Raw genomic sequence first — 16,361 nt, 5'->3', positions numbered from 1 at the left:
TAGCTTTCTGCAAAAAATGCAGCACTTTCAGTCATGCAGGGAGGGAACTAGAAGGCTAAAAGAGAAGCCTGCTGGTCTCAGGAGCTCACTCTCCCATTTCTCTCCACATTTGTCACTTGAGGACATAAACCTGGTCTTTTTCCAAGGCTCAGTTGCAATGAAACAGATGCCCAAACCCACCATACCTATAGTTATGCTAATGGGTGTTAAAGACAGAGACAGATAATTGCACCCTTAAAGCGATCTATTTTTAAAGTTTTGTATTGTGATTTCGATGGTATTGAGGTGAATGAATTTAAGTTGGTAGTTCTAATATATACACTTTTGCCTTTTAGCTATAAAATCAGATGGACACTGGGCTCCTGCTGCTAACACTAAAGGAAGCCTCTAGGAAATAAATAAATAAATAAATAAATAAATAAATAATGCAGGGCAGCTGCAGAACTCCATGAGCAGCCAGATTAGGTTTCAGCACTTGCCAACTGACATCCTGCAAGATGGCATGTTTTGAAGATAATGGCTGGGAGGACAGAAACATTGGATACAACGTCAAACAGTGTCAACAGCAAATGACTTAGGAATGAAAGTTAGATTGTTCCATTTTGCAGGACATCCTGCAATTTTGAACAAAATGGACCAAAACCCAAAGAATTCAACATTTCCCACAAAACAGAATTCTGGGGGGGAAATCATTTTGGGTCAAGCAAAATGTTTCATTTTGCTAAAATCAAAACATTTTGCTCCAATTCAGACTTTAAAAAAACAGTGTGAAATACAATTAATTGCTAAATGAAAAATTGAAATGTTCTATTCCAAAAACGTCAAATGGGACCGTTGCTACAATATCGGTTATGCATGGCTAGCATTTGTCTACAGTGTTTTTTAATCGTGTAAAAAGAACGGAAAAAATGCACGGAGAAAAATCAATGGTATCATCTTTGATTATAACAGCCAAAGCAGAGTCCCCACCATCGGCGATGTTCACAGCTCAGAAAAGAGTAACCGAAAAACTTCTACTACCTGCTATAATTGATAGACATGGGCCATACAGGAAATCTTAAGAACCTGTGTTTCCATGACTGGTCTTCGTGGTCCATGCATGACGCTCTCACGCCACCATAGGAGGAGCCGAAGAAATTCCTCTTTTCTGATGTAGCTGATGTGTGTGCGCCTGCAGGTGGCCCCCACACTGCTCTGTGGGTCAGAGGTTTCAGGAGTTCTTTGTTTTTTCCTGTTACTGACGCCAGCAGCTGAATCTATAAAGTTCCCTTCCACTTCTTTGTGGTCTCAGATGCAGAAAAGCCCTGGCCGGGAGTTTAGGTGCAACCTGTGCAGTGTCGGAGGGAGACGGGTCATGGTGACGATGAAGGGACTTCTCCCTCTTCAGTTGCTTTGGCTTCTCCTTTCTTTTCACTCCACCGCAGGTAAGTACCTGCTTTTGTTCACACATAGAATGAAGTGAGCTGTAGCTCACGAAAGCTTATGCGCAAATAAATTGGTTAGTCTCTAAGGTGCCACAAGTACTCCTTTTCTTTTTACATAGAACTTAGACAAACTGACCCTAAAGGGTTGTTGTAATAGGGGGTCCAATAGGTTTTAGTGATTTTTTTTTGCTTTCAGTCACCAGTGATGTAAAAAGTAAGAACTGTCATCTCATAGAAAGAAAATTAAACTAAAGTTGTGTCTGTCTCCTGTAGATAAGTACCAGAGAGAAAGTTTATATACCGGTACTTCAATAATTAGGGACTGTTCTCACTCAATAATCTGCATATTGTACAAAATATCTTGCTCCTGGAGCACTGTGAGCCCGGAGCTGTTTATTAGCAGACCCAATGACTCCAGAACTAATTACCACTCAAGTAAAAGCATTAGGCCCAGATTCTCTCCTCTGTACAAGACAGAAGAATGAGGCAGGCCTAGGGACTGCTCTGACTTAGACCACCTGGGAAATGGCACTCTGACTTAGAGCACCTGGGAAATGGCAGTGCGTAGCTGTACTCCAGCAGGTCTCCTTCCATCCCCTAAATGCTCCCCACACCCAGAGTTGGTATAGGAACCAGGTACACTGGCTTTACACCAGCTGAGAGCTCTTCTTCTCTGGGAGAATTCTGTGCAGGGCAGTTAGCACCAGACTCTGGCCACTCTGCATTCCCCGAGTGACTGAAAAGGAGCAGCCTGGGGGAAGAGACTCTGGCCCTAAAGGAGGGAGGCCTTTGGCTGGTTTTTCTCACTCCAACCCTCTCCCCCAACTGCCAAATTCTTCCTGTATGCCCCTCTCTGACCCACACTAAACCATCCTGTAGGAAACTTCCCAGCCTCCTAACCTGAGTCAAATGTCTGTCTTTTCACTTTGAAAATCTAGTTACCCTACTCTCTGGGCAATGACTGGGGAGGGAAAGGGGCAGCAGTGGGCGTGAGGGAGATCCACTGACTGGGTACAGGAAGGATGGGTGAGCAGGGAAGAGAGGTCATGCACGGCACTGATTAGGGGAGGGTGATGAGGGAAACGGGCAGGCTGGGGAGTAGGGGAACCATTTGCAAGTGGAGCAGTTGCCCCCACCCCCAACTTTTGATATATGTCCCATAACGTCTTCCAGCGCCACCAAGCCTTTGCAGGACAGACTATCCTATATAAAGGTCTATAAGCTGACATAATTCCCACACCCCTTACTTTTTTCTGAAATGCCCCCTTGCTGGGGAGTTCTGTGAGAAGCAAGCGATTCAACCGCTGGTGGGGGTGGCTGATGCAGTGGGTAACTGCAGGTGCTCAGGTAAAGGGGAGGTTTGCTGGTTCCCAATGAGAATGTTTTACAGTGATTTGGAGGGAAAGGAAGGTACTTGGTGTCTGGAGGAATTGGATCTAGTGAAAGGTCTCTTGCGGGCTGCCAGAAACATTGCTGTGTATCTTTCGGCTGTGACTATGCTCAATATGCAACAGCCCAGCTGGATGGTACAGGAGAAGATGAGTGGGATTCAGAAGGCAACACCTTCCACCAGGGGTTGGCACCACTATGTTGTGTGACAGACACTTGACAAAATTACCATACTTAGTGACAGACATTGTGGGGGAGGTTTCAGAGTAGCAGCCGTCTTAGTCTGTATCTGTAAAAAGAAAAGAATCATAGAATCATAGAATATCAGGGTTGGAAGGGACCCCAGAAGGTCATCTAGTCCAACCCCCTGCTCGAAGCAGGACCAATTCCCAGTTAAATCATCCCAGCCAGGGCTTTGTCAAGCCTGACCTTAAAAACCTCTAAGGAAGGAGATTCTACCACCTCCCTAGGTAACGCATTCCAGTGTTTCACCACCCTCTTAGTGAAAAAGTTTTTCCTAATATCCAATCTAAACCTCCCCCATTGCAACTTGAGACCATTACTCCTCGTTCTGTCATCTGCTACCATTGAGAACAGTCTAGAGCCATCCTCTTTGGAACCCCCTTTCAGGTAGTTGAAAGCAGCTATCAAATCCCCCCTCATTCTTCTCTTCTGAAGACTAAACAATCCCAGCTCCCTCAGCCTCTCCTCATAAGTCATGTGCTCTAGACCCCTAATCATTTTTGTTGCCCTTCGCTGGACTCTCTCCAATTTATCCACATCCTTCTTGTAGTGTGGGGCCCAAAACTGGACACAGTACTCCAGATGAGGCCTCACCAGTGTCGAATAGAGGGGAACGATCACGTCCCTCGATCTGCTCGCTATGCCCCTACTTATACATCCCAAAATGCCATTGGCCTTCTTGGCAACAAGGGCACACTGCTGACTCATATCCAGCTTCTCGTCCACTGTCACCCCTAGGTCCTTTTCCGCAGAACTGCTGCCTAGCCATTCGGTCCCTAGTCTGTAGCGGTGCATTGGATTCTTCCGTCCTAAGTGCAGGACTCTGCACTTGTCCTTGTTGAACCTCATCAGATTTCTTTTGGCCCAATCCTCCAATTTGTCTAGGTCCTTCTGTATCCTATCCCTCCCCTCCAGCGTATCTACCACTCCTCCCAGTTTAGTATCATCCGCAAATTTGCTGAGAGTGCAATCCACACCATCCTCCAGATCATTTATGAAGATATTGAACAAAACCGGCCCCAGGACCGACCCCTGGGGCACTCCACTTGACACCGGCTGCCAGCTAGACATGGTGCCATTGATCACTACCCGTTGAGCCCGACAATCTAGCCAGCTTTCTACCCACCTTATAGTGCATTCATCCAGCCCATACTTCCTTAACTTGCTGACAAGAATACTGTGGGAGACCGTGTCAAAAGCTTTGCTAAAGTCAAGAAACAATACATCCACTGCTTTCCCTTCATCCACAGAACCAGTAATCTCATCATAAAAGGCGATTAGATTAGTCAGGCATGACCTTCCCTTGGTGAATCCATGCTGACTGTTCCTGATCACTTTCCTCTCATGTAAGTGCTTCAGGATTGATTCTTTGAGGACCTGCTCCATGATTTTTCCAGGGACTGAGGTGAGGCTGACTGGCCTGTAGTTCCCAGGATCCTCCTTCTTCCCTTTTTTAAAGATTGGCACTACATTAGCCTTTTTCCAGTCATCCGGGACTTCCCCCGTTCGCCACGAGTTTTCAAAGATAATGGCCAAGGGCTCTGCAATCACAGCCGCCAATTTCTTCAGCACTCTCGGATGCAACTCGTCCGGCCCCATGGACTTGTGCACGTCCAGCTTTTCTAAATAGTCCCTAACCACCTCTATCTCCACAGAGGGCTGGCCATCTCTTCCCCATTCTGTGATGCCCAGCGCAGCAGTCTGGGAGCTGACCTTGTTAGTGAAAACAGAGGCAAAAAAAGCATTGAGGACATTAGCTTTTTCCACATCCTCTGTCACTAGGTTGCCTCCCTCATTCAGTAAGGGGCCCACACTTTCCTTGGCTTTCTTCTTGTTGCCAACATACCTGAAGAAACCCTTCTTGTTACTCCTGACGTCTCTCGCTAGCTGCAGCTCCAGGTGCGATTTGGCCCTCCTGATATCTTTCCTACATGCCCGAGCAATATTTTTATACTCTTCCCTGGTCATATGTCCAACCTTCCACTTCTTGTAAGCTTCTTTTTTATGTTTAAGATCCGCTAGGATTTCACCATTAAGCCAAGCTGGTCGCCTGCCATATTTACTATTCTTTCGACTCATCGGGATGCTTTGTCCCTGTAACCTCAACAGGGATTCCTTGAAATACAGCCAGCTCTCCTGGACTCCCTTCCCCTTCATGTTAGTCCCCCAGGGGATCCTGGCCATCTGTTCCCTGAGGGAGTCGAAGTCTGCTTTCCTGAAGTCCAGGGTCCGTATCCTGCTGCTTACCTTTCTTCCCTGCGTCAGGATCCTGAACTCAACCAACTCATGGTCACTGCCTCCCAGATTCCCATCCACTTTTGCTTCCCCCACTAATTCTACCCGGTTTGTGAGCAGCAGGTCAAGAAAAGCGCCCCCCCTAGTTGGCTCCCCTAGCACTTGCACCAGGAAATTGTCCCCTACGCTTTCCAAAAACTTCCTGGATTGTCTATGCACCGCTGTATTGCTCTCCCAGCAGATATCAGGAAAATTAAAGTCACCCATGAGAATCAGGGCATGCGATCTAGTAGCTTCCGTGAGTTGCCGGAAGAAAGTCTCATCCACCTCATCCCCCTGGTCCGGTGGTCTATAGCAGACTCCCACCACGACATCACTCTTGTTGCACACACTTCTAAACTTAATCCAGAGACACTCAGGTTTTTCCACAGTTTCGTACCGGAGCTCTGAGCAGTCATACTGCTCCCTTACATACAGTGCTACTCCCCCACCTTTTCTGCCCTGCCTGTCCTTCCTGAACAGTTTATAACCATCCATGACTGTACTCCAGTCATGTGAGTTATCCCACCAGGTCTCTGTTATTCCAGAGTACTTGTGGCACCTTAGAGACTAACACATTTATTTGAGCATAAGCTTCCGTGAGCTACAGCTCACTTCATCGGATGCATACAGTGGAAAATACTAGTAGGACGATTTTATATACACAGAGAACATGAAACAATGGGTGTTACCATACACACTGTAACCAGAGTGATCAGGAAAGGTGAGCTATTACCAGCAGGAGAGTGGAGGGGGGGGGGAACCTTTTGTAGCGATAATCAAGGTGGGCCATTTCCAGCACTTTACAAGAACAGTAGGAAGGGAAATAAACATGGGGAAATAGTTTTACTTTGTGTAATGACCCATCCATTCCCAGTCTCTATTCAAGCCTAAGTTAATTGTATCCAGTCTGCAAATTAATTCCAATTCAGCAATCTCTCATTGGAGTCTGTTTTTGAAGTTTTTTTGTTGAAGAATTGCCACTTTTAGGTCTGTAATCGAGAGATTGAGGTGTTCTCCAACTGGTTTTTGAATGTTATAATTCTTGATGTCTGATTGTGGGGGAGGTTGTCATTCAGTCTTTCAAATTTTTTTAAAATTACCACGGACCTCAATTTTTACCATGGACACTTGTGTCTGTGTACAGACACGCTGCTGACCCCTGCCTTCCATCGTCTGATTATAGTGAGGGACATGACTGGGAGAGGGGAGATGAAGCCCACTCTGGGATTTGATTCATGATATTGACAGAGCCAGAGGGGATAATTGACAACAATAAGGATGCTCTCTCTTGTAACCCTGTTCTGTATCTGTCTGAAGGTGCTGATATTCTGAGGCTGGTGGATGGAGGCAGCCCCTGTGCTGGGAGAGTGGAGGTTAAACTACCCAGGATCAGTGGGGTATGGTGTGTGATGATGATGAAACAGAGCGACAGTATCATTCAGTCGTTTGTAAACAGCTGGTATGTGGATCTCCTGTTGCCACATCTGAAGCTTTAATTTTTGGAGAACATTCTGGACTGACTTGGCTGACAGAAGTCATTTGTCATGGTAACGAGTCAGCTCTCTGGGACTGCAAACATGGAGGATGGGAATTGAAATCCTGCCCTTATGCTGCTGGAGTGCTCTGTTCCGGTAAGAAATCAGCCATCCAACTCCCTCAAAGCAAAATGATGTGTATCCGTGGGCGACGGGTAACATAGGCAAGGGAAGGCATTGCCTTTCCAAAAAACCAGGGGTGGCCCTGCCCATGCCCAGCAGGCCAGGAAGGCTGGGGCCATGGCGCGGATGCCAGGTTGCTCCAGGGGCTGGAGCCATTGACCGCTGGAGCCGCGGCGTGGTTGCCCGGCTGCTCTGGGGGCTGCAGTGGATCTGGGGCTGCGCAGCTGCCGGGCTGCTGGAGCAGCTGGGGCTGCCTGGCACTCTGGGGGCCAATGGAGGGGGAGCTGGGGCCACACGGCTGTCTGGTGCTGCTGGGGGAGCGGGAGGCGCTAGCCTTGGGCAGGGGCTAGCGGCCATAATAGGGTGGGGGTTGGGGTGGGAGGCTGGGGGTGCAGGACAGGGGCCAGTGGCCACAACGGGGGCTGGGTTCCGGTGGGTGAAGAAGGGGCGTGGCCTTGGGCAGAAAGGGCGGGGCTGTGGCTTGCCTCCCCAAGCCAGCCATTCACCCACCGCCCATGTGTGTATCACATTTCTATGACCTGAGGAAGAAATGAATACAATCTGGATTAACTTCTGTATCTGTTGCCATTTATATCACTGGCTAATGAGGAAATCCTGGTGTAACTGCTGTGATTTGTAAAGGTTCTGAATTATGCAAATTCCAGTCTTGGCATGAAGGAGCCCATCATAAGAAGGCAGAGATTCCGAGGTAGACTCCTCCCTAGCCAAATGGTGGTTAATTCCTTTCAATATTGGTGATTTGATTGTTAGTGCATTCTTCTCTGAACTGTTATGTGGGTGTTTCAGGGATGGACAGCACAGCTCCTCTTACCACCACATGCTGGAGAAACAGCTTCACTCCATGCATTGTTTCCAAAGCAGCTATCTCATTCGCTTATGTCTTCTTGAGTCTTCTTGGCCAGTGGATTAGGTTTTCCTTCCTTCCCGTGACAAGTGGGCAGAGGTGTTTCAAAAATGGTAGAGCATTTTTCTTTGAACTTAAACACTCAAGAGCTCAATCCTTGTACCATTAAAGTCAATAGCAAAATTCCCTCAGCCTTCAATTGGAGAAGAATCCAGCCCTAAAGCTGTATCCTCCGCTACTTCCACAATGAAGCCTTTTGTATAAAGAGTGAAATTTATTATTCTTTTCTAATCACCTCTATTAAGTCCTTCTATTGCATCTCACCTGATTCCTGTGGGAAACAAGTGGGTTTTTTTAAGCATTGTAGATATTACCTTTTCCATCAGTGTTACAAAAACTGTTCTTTCTCTCCACTGTCTTAACTAGCATTTATGTGAAAATAGTGCTTGGAAAATTTCCATATTTCTGTCCCTTCCCCTTCTCTTTAACCAGGAGATTGGTTTCTTTCTCTGCCTCTTCACCCTCTCCAAGCTGTACATTTGTTTTTAAATCTCTCATCTCCACTTCTCATTTTGTTTTGTTTTAATGCAACATAGTAAGAATTTTCAGTAGTTTGTACAGTCGAAATTAGAAGCTTCGGCAGCTAGAGATCAGCCCGCTTTTGGATATGCTTTGCATTTTCAAAATAGGGTGTAAATGGCCCTAAAGGAGCCTGTGGGTTAGTTTCCTGAGGGGATTTAGGTGTTACGCCTAACTTTTAGGTGCCTCATCACCCAGCAGAATTCACAAAGACTGATTTTTAGGCACCCAGGCTCCCTGTACAATGCATGGGAAAAGTCAGATGCCCCAGAATGGGATTCACAACAGCCAGCAAGTTGAGTGAGAAGCTGCCTAAGCTAGCGAAGACGCTAAGGAGAGAGGTATGTCCTAAACCCTGTCCCTCAAAGGGAGTTAGGTGCCTAAGTCTGGGCTGGAGAGAGGTGGCAATCTCTGTTTGGGATTCACAGCTGTGAACCCTCTTCTGGAGTCAGTAGTGCGTGAGTAGCTCCACACACACAACAAGACTGAGGCCTTACACGTAACCTCTGGCCCAATGGTTAGGGCACTTACCTATGGAAGTAGGAGAGGCCTGGTTCAATTCCATTACTTGAGTGCCTGAAGTACAAAGTCATTTTCACTCCCTCTTTGGCCCCAGGCATATTTAATTATTTAACATACAGTGAGAGCTTCAACAGGATAGCCTGGGAGCCCTGACATGATACCCAAATGGTCAGGTTTCAGAGGGGTAGCCGTGTTAGTCTGTATCAGCGAGAACAACAAGGAGGACTTGTGGCACCTTAGAGACTAACAAATTTATTTGGGCATAAACTTTCATGGGCTACAACCCACTTCTTCAGATGCATGGAGTGGAAATTACAGTAGGCAGGTGTAAATATACTAACACATGAAAAGATGGGAGTTACCTGACCAAGTGGAAGACCAGTGCTAACGAGGCCAATTCAATCAGGGTGGATGTGGCCTACTCCCAACAGTTGACAAGAAAGCATGAATACCAAAAAGGGGGGAACTTACTTTTTGTAGTGAGCCAGCCACTCCCAGTCTCTATTCAGACCCAGCTTGATAGTGTCCAGTTTGAAAATGAATTCCAGCTCTGCAGTTTCTCATTGGAGTCTGTTTTTGAAGTTTTTTTTGTTGAAGAATGGCCACTTTTTAGTCTGTTACTGAGTGTCCAGGGGGACTGAAGTGCTCTCCTACTGGTTTTTGAATGTTTCTAGTCTTGATGTCTGATTTGTGTCCATTTATCCTTTTGAGTAGAGACAGTCCAGTTTGGCCAATGTACATGGCAGAGGGGCAAAGTATGTGGAGTTAAGCATGTTCTGAGCACACCTTCCAGGCCAGGCCTCCCAGATAATATAGGCAGGGCCAGGTCTAGTTGGAGAATCCCGCTGGGTGTTAGGCATGAGATAGGTATCCAGGCTTCTGCCTGAGGCAACAGTACACATGTGCTGAAGCAGCAACTTAGGTGCCCAGGGGCCTTTTACAGTGAAAATGCAGGGGCTTAGCTGGGAAGTTAGGTGCCTCAGGGGTAGATGGCTGCTGAGCAGGGATTCTGTCACTGCCAGTGGCTCCTAAATGCTGGATTTAGACATCTAAAGTGGGATTTAAGCACCTAAGCTCTGTGACTCTGCTGCTGAGTGCCCAGCTGAGAACAGGCTAGGGATGAGAGGAGGGGCATAGCCACTCTTCCAGCATTTTTAAATGACACAGTAATTGGTAGCACGGTACATAACAGTAGGGACAGATCAGTCTCCACAGGGATGCAGAGCAATCTGGGTTGCTTGGTAAACTGGGCTTATCTGAACATGTTCACACTGCCAGAAAAAAGAATGGGCAGGACACCATTTGTGCAAAACCACAATTGTGAAAAAGGTTAAAGCCCATTGACTTCAATGGGACTTCGGTGCATAAGGTACCTTTTGTGAGCCTGGGCCCGAGGCATAGCGGTGAGTTACATAATTAATGCATGAAAATTGTCTAAACTACATGTGAATATGTATAATGGTACATGAAATGTGCATACTAATTGTAGGTCAAAACCAACATCTTGGATGTTAACCTGGAAGCCTAGTGCAGATCACAGACCACAGTATAAATGGAGTCATGAAAAGAAATGCTGCTAACAGGTTCCTGACATATTTAGGATATTTAGGATATAGCCCCAGGTAGAGTACATACAGTGACAAAGACACAGGTGACTATTGTAAGGTCCACATCAGAATTAAATTGTCTCAGCCTCCTAACTGTTTGTTTTAATTTACAAACAGAAACCTAACCTGCAGGTGCGGCTCCCTGATTCATTAGTAGCAGTAGTTAAGAGTTTAACCAAATCCCCAGCTTGGAAAACCAGTCAACGAATGGTCAGCACCATCCCTGATCAAGAAGGGCAATATTCCTGTTGCTTTTCCATAACCAACCAGTATCACCTCAATAGTATCTGAACTGAGTCTTAGCCAGTTTTCCCGCATCCATGCCCCAGCACAATTACCCCTTCTGCTGGGGTCAGGTAAAATGGAGACAAAGCTCAGATCTCCTCACTAATCTGCTCAACAGCTTCAGGCATGCATTGAACAGAGGTGGCATGATGGGGCCCAGAGGGCAGAGTAGCAATTGACCCACATCACCCTCTAGGATCCCTCAGCAAGGTAGGAACAGAATGACCTGAGAGCAGTCCCATCCACCCCTACTATGATGTGTACGTGAGTCCATTTATCATGGTCAGTAGTATCAAAGGCAGATGACAGACATGTAATACCATTATGAATACCTGGTCTTCAGCCACTATTCCCCCCCCCCCACACTGTTACTCACACCTTCTTGTCAACTGTTGGAAATGGGCCATCCTGATTATCACTACAAAAGGTGTTTTTTTTCTCCTGCTGATAATAGCTCAGCTTAACTGATCTCTCTCGTCATAGTGGGTATGGCAACACCCATTTTTTCATGTTCTCTGTGTATATCTATATCTTCCTACTGTATTTTCCACTGCATGCATCCAATGAAATGGGTTTTAGCCCATGAAAGCTTATGCTCAAATAAATTTGTTAGTCTCTAAGGTGCCACAACTACTCCTCGTTCTTTTTGCTGATACAGACTAATGCGGCTACCACTCTGAAACCTGTCAGGGAGAGGTCATCCACCAGTGCCAACAGAACTGTTTGTGTCATACCAAGTCAATAACTAGATTGACAAAGGTAAAGGATCTGAGGGAGCTTGTCACTACCTTTTCAGAAATTTTGACTCAAAGTGCAAAATTTGATACGTGACCAGAGTTGTTAAGATTGTCAATATGAAGTATACTTACTTTTTGAAGAAGGTTGACCATATGCTTCTTTAAGAGAAACAGGCTACCTGGCCTCCTGTAAGGAAGTGTTGACAAAGTCCACACCAAAAAAGACCTAATGTTTCCCCACACATCTTCCCCTGGCAAGAAGGACATTGTTCTCAAGCACAAGTTGATATCTGAAGGGCTTCCAGTTTCTCAAGAATGATACCAGCTAAAACACAAGAAAATAAGTAGTTTGTCCCCTCAAGCACATACTCTCCTCATACAGGGGCAGATGACTGATCACATCCAAGAAATTTTACACATACCCACAATTCCTCATAGTAAGAGGTACTCAAATGAACAGCAAAAAGGAGGTAGCTTGGAATAACCAAGATAACCATCTCTCAAAGTAAATCTAAAGCCTGAGATTTTATGGATGCTCTAGGGAGGCAAAAAACAATTTCTCTGCTACTTTCACATATATGGCATAAAAGATTTCAAAAAAATCTGTCATGAGGAATCAAATTGGAGCCAAGGTGACCTGTGAGGCCAAAAGTAGAAGAGAGTTCCTAGTGCCCACTCTATCAACAGCTGAGGACAAATGAGTGTAAAATTCCATCAATCTGCTGACACAGTGGGCTGCTGAAGAACAATCCTGGCCCTCAGAGCCTTATGGAACTGTTGTGGTTCCATCCAAACAGTTACACTATCCCAACAGGAGAAGTGAGTCCCCACCTAAAATTGAAGGACGCAATAAATATTTTAAATAATGCCAGGCATAATGACACCCCACCCTTAAACTTTCCCCACAATGAAAACTGACAGTTTTTTCCTGCTCTTTGCTTTCTGCCTCAGACAACTTCTGATTCATGGCAGAACTTTACCTTTCACCCCCTGACGTCTTTGTTTTCTTGATAGCCTCTTGAGAATGATTTTGGCAAAGGTTTTTGAAACTCCAAAGAAATTGTCAACTAGTTTTCCCTTATCTACTATACAGTAGACATTTAAAGAATTTGAATAGATAAATGAGACATGATTTTAATTTGCCAAAGCCATGTTGGGTAGTCATTGCCATGTCATATGACCACCTAAGTGTTTTATAAATCTGTTTTTAATTGGAAGGAACTGAGGGACTCACTGTGCTTCGGGTCTCTCTTCTTCAGTTGGTCCATTTATCTTCCCATTCTCTTCAGTCCATTCTCCCAGTTGTCCTCCTCTCATCCCTACCTCCTCCCTTACCAGTCCTTCAGTTCCCTCAACCCTAATACTAGTCTCTCTTGCCCCCCAGGCCTTCTTTCTAAATACTGTAGTTACCCTCCCACCAAGCCCCTCAGTTCTTACCCTTCCAGTCTCTCACATTTCCATCACACCCAAATCCATTAGTGTCTCACCACTAATTCCACAACTCTCTGCCTTACAGAATCATAGAATATCAAGGTTGGAAGGGACCTCAGGAGGTCATCTAGTCCAACCCCCTGCTCAAAGCAGGACCGATCCCCGACTAAATCATCCCAGCCAGGGCTTTGTCAAGCCTGACCTTAAAAATATCTAAGGAAGGAGATTCCACCACCTCCCTAGGTAACGCATTCCAGTGTTTCACCACCCTCCTAGTGAAAAAGTTTTTCCTATTATCCAACCTAAATCTCCCCCGCTGCAACTTGAGACCATTACTCCTTGTTCTGTCATCAGCTACAACTGAGAACAGTCTAGATCCATCCTCTTTGGAACCTCCTTTCAGGTAGTTGAAAGCAGCTATCAAATCCCCCCTCATTCTTCTCTTCTGAAGACTAAACATCCCCAGTTCCCTCAGCCTCTCCTCATAAGTCATGTGTTCCAGTCCCCTAATCATTTTTGTTTCCCTCCGCTGGACTCTTTCCAATCTTTCCACATTCTTCTTGTAGTGTGGGGCCCAAAACTGGACACAGTACTCCAGATGAGGCCTCACCAATGTCGAATAGAGGGGAGCGATCACGTCTCTCGATCCGCTGGCAATGCCCCTACCTGTACATCCCAAAATGCCATTGGCCTTCTTGGCAACAAGGGCACACTGTTGACTCATATCCAGCTTCTCATCCACTGTAACCCCTAGGTCCTTTTCTGCAGAACTGCTGCCTAGCCATTCTGTCCCTAGTCTGTAGCGGTGCATTGGATTCTTCCATCCTAAGTGCAGGACTCTGCGCTTGTCCTTGTTGAACCTCATCAGATTTCTTTTGGCCCAATCCTCCAATTTGTCTAGGGCCCTCTGTATCCTATCCCTACCCTCCAGCATATCTACCACTCCTCCCAGTTTAGTGTCATCTGCAAACTTGCTGAGGGTGCAATCCACGCCATCCTCCAGATCATTTATGAAGATATTGAACAAAACCGGCCCCAGGACCGACCCCTGGGGCACTCCACTTGATACTGGCTGCCAACTAGACATGGAGCCATTGATCACTACCCGTTGAGCCCGACAATCTAGCCAGCTTTCTATCCACCTTATCGTCCATTCATCCAGCCCATACTTCTTTCACTTGCTGGCAAGAATACTGTGGGAGACCATGTCAAAAGCTTTGCTAAAGTCAAGGAACAACACATCCACTGCTTTCCCCTCATCCACAGAGCCAGTTATCTCATCATAGAAGGCAATTAGATTAGTCAGGCATGACTTGCCCTTGGTGAATCCATGCTGACTCTTCCTGATCACTTTCCTCTCCTCTAAGTGCTTCAGAATTGATTCCTTGAGGACCTGCTCCATGATTTTTCCAGGGACTGAGGTGAGGCTGACTGGCCTGTAGTTCCCAGGATCCTCCTCCTTCCCTTTTTTAAAGATGGGCACTACATTAGCCTTTTTCCAGTCATCTGGGACCTCCCCCGATCGCCATGAGTTTTCAAAGATAATGGCCAATGGCTCTGCAATCATATCCGCCAACTCCTTTAGCACTCTCGGATGCAGCACATCCGGCCCCAGGGACTTGTGCTCTTCCAGCTTTTCTAAATTGTCCCGAACCACTTCTTTCTCCACAGAGGGCTGGTCACCTCCTCCCCATGCTGTGCTGCCTAGAGAGGTAGTCTGAGAGCTGACCTTGTTCGTGAAGACAGAGGCAAAATAAGCATTGAGTACATTAGCTTTTTCCACATCCTCTGTCACGAGGTTGCCTCCCTCATTCAGTAAGGGGCCCACACTTTCCTTGACATTCTTCTTGTTGCCAACATACCTGAAGAAACCCTTCTTGTTACTCTTAACATCTCTTGCCTTCCACCACTCCTCTCTGCCTCCTCCTTTGCCAGTCCCTCAGTTCCCTCTCCCCTTCTCAGTCACCTATCTCAGTTCAAATGCAAGCTGGTCTCCATATTGGAAGAGAAGGTTCAAGGTCTGGAGCAACAGGTGTCGACCCTGCGTTGCAAAAGAGAAACTGAAGATTTCCTGGACAGACGTCAGGATATGCTTCTACGGGCACAACGTTCTGAAGATTCAGAGCAAGCTGTGCAGCGGGGACAGGAGGATGGTGAAGAAATTTGGCAGCATGTGACCTCCAGAAGAAGAAAGGGGAGCGTCCATGTACCAGCAACGCAGATACAGGTAAGTAACCGTTTTCATTTCTCTCCACAGCTACTAATGCGGAGAGTGGACTAGAGGATACATCTGAGGGAAGGGAACAGAAGGAGACTCCTCTGATTGGAAGGCATGAGATGCACTGTCCTAGGGTTGGGGGTTCCACGACCACCGCTCCCAAGAGGAGGAGGTGGGTGGTGGTGGTCGGGGACTCTCTCCTCAGGGGGACCAAGTCATCTATCCGCCGCCCTGACCAGGGAAAACCGAGAAGTCTGCTGCTTGCCAGGAGCTAGGATTCACGATGTGACGGAGAGACTGCAGAGACTCATCAAGCCCTCGGATCACTACCCCTTCCTGCTTCTCCACGTGGGCTCCAATGATACTGCCAAGAATGACCTTGAGCGGATCACTGCAGAGTACGTGGCTCTGGGAAGAAGGATAAAAGGAGTTTGAGGTGCAAGTGGTCTTCTTGTCCATCCTCCCCGTGGAAGCAAAAAGGCCTGGGTAGAGACCGTCAAATCGTGGAAGTCAATGAATGGCTACGCAGGTGGTGTCGGAGAGAAGGCTTTGGATTCTTTGACCATGGGATGGCGTTCCAAGAAGGAGGAGTGCTAGGTAGAGACGGGCTCCACCTAACGAAGAGAGGGAAGAGCATCTTCGCAAGCAGGCTGGCTAACCTAGTGAGGAGGGCTTTAAACTAGGTTCACCAGGAGAAGGAGACCAAAGCCCTGAGGTAAGTGGGGAAGTGGGATACCAGGAGGAAGCACGAGCAGGAGCGCTCGAGAGGGCAGGGCTCCTGCCTCATACTGAGAAAGAGGGACGATCAGCGAGTTATCTCAAGTGCCTATACACAAATGCAAGAAGCCTGGGAAACAAGCAGGGAGAACTTGGGGGGAGGGATAGCTCAGTGGTTTGAGCATTGGCCTGCTAAACCCAGCGTTGTGAGTTCAATCATTGAGGGGGCCATTTAGGGATCTAATTGGGGGCTGGTCCTGCTTTGAGCAGGGGGTTGGACTAGATGACCTCCTGAGGTCCCTTCCAACCCTGATAGTCTATGATTCTATAAACTGGAAGTCCTGGCACAGTCAAGGAATTATGATATGATTGGAATAACAGAGACTTGGTGGGATAACTCACATGACTG

At 46.8% G+C, this 16,361-nt stretch overlaps 1 protein-coding gene across 1 annotated transcript in view; it reads left to right on the top strand.

Annotated features, from left to right (window-relative positions):
- The first annotated feature begins 1,067 nt into the window (after positions 1–1,067).
- LOC119566013 (deleted in malignant brain tumors 1 protein) overlaps positions 1,068–16,361 on the top strand; it is a 93,473-nt gene continuing 78,179 nt past the window's right edge. Inside the window, 3 exon segments of the mRNA XM_043545716.1 lie at positions 1,068–1,424; positions 6,651–6,712; positions 6,715–6,964. Of these exon segments, the coding sequence (XP_043401651.1) occupies positions 1,160–1,424; positions 6,651–6,712; positions 6,715–6,964 (577 nt within the window). The 5' untranslated portion in view covers positions 1,068–1,159.

The sequence above is a fragment of the Chelonia mydas genome, chromosome 4 (assembly GCF_015237465.2).
Source record: "Chelonia mydas isolate rCheMyd1 chromosome 4, rCheMyd1.pri.v2, whole genome shotgun sequence".
Lineage (NCBI taxonomy): Eukaryota > Metazoa > Chordata > Testudines > Cheloniidae > Chelonia > Chelonia mydas.
Note: the sequence above shows the minus strand (reverse complement) of the source record. Positions and strands in the feature narration are given on the sequence as shown.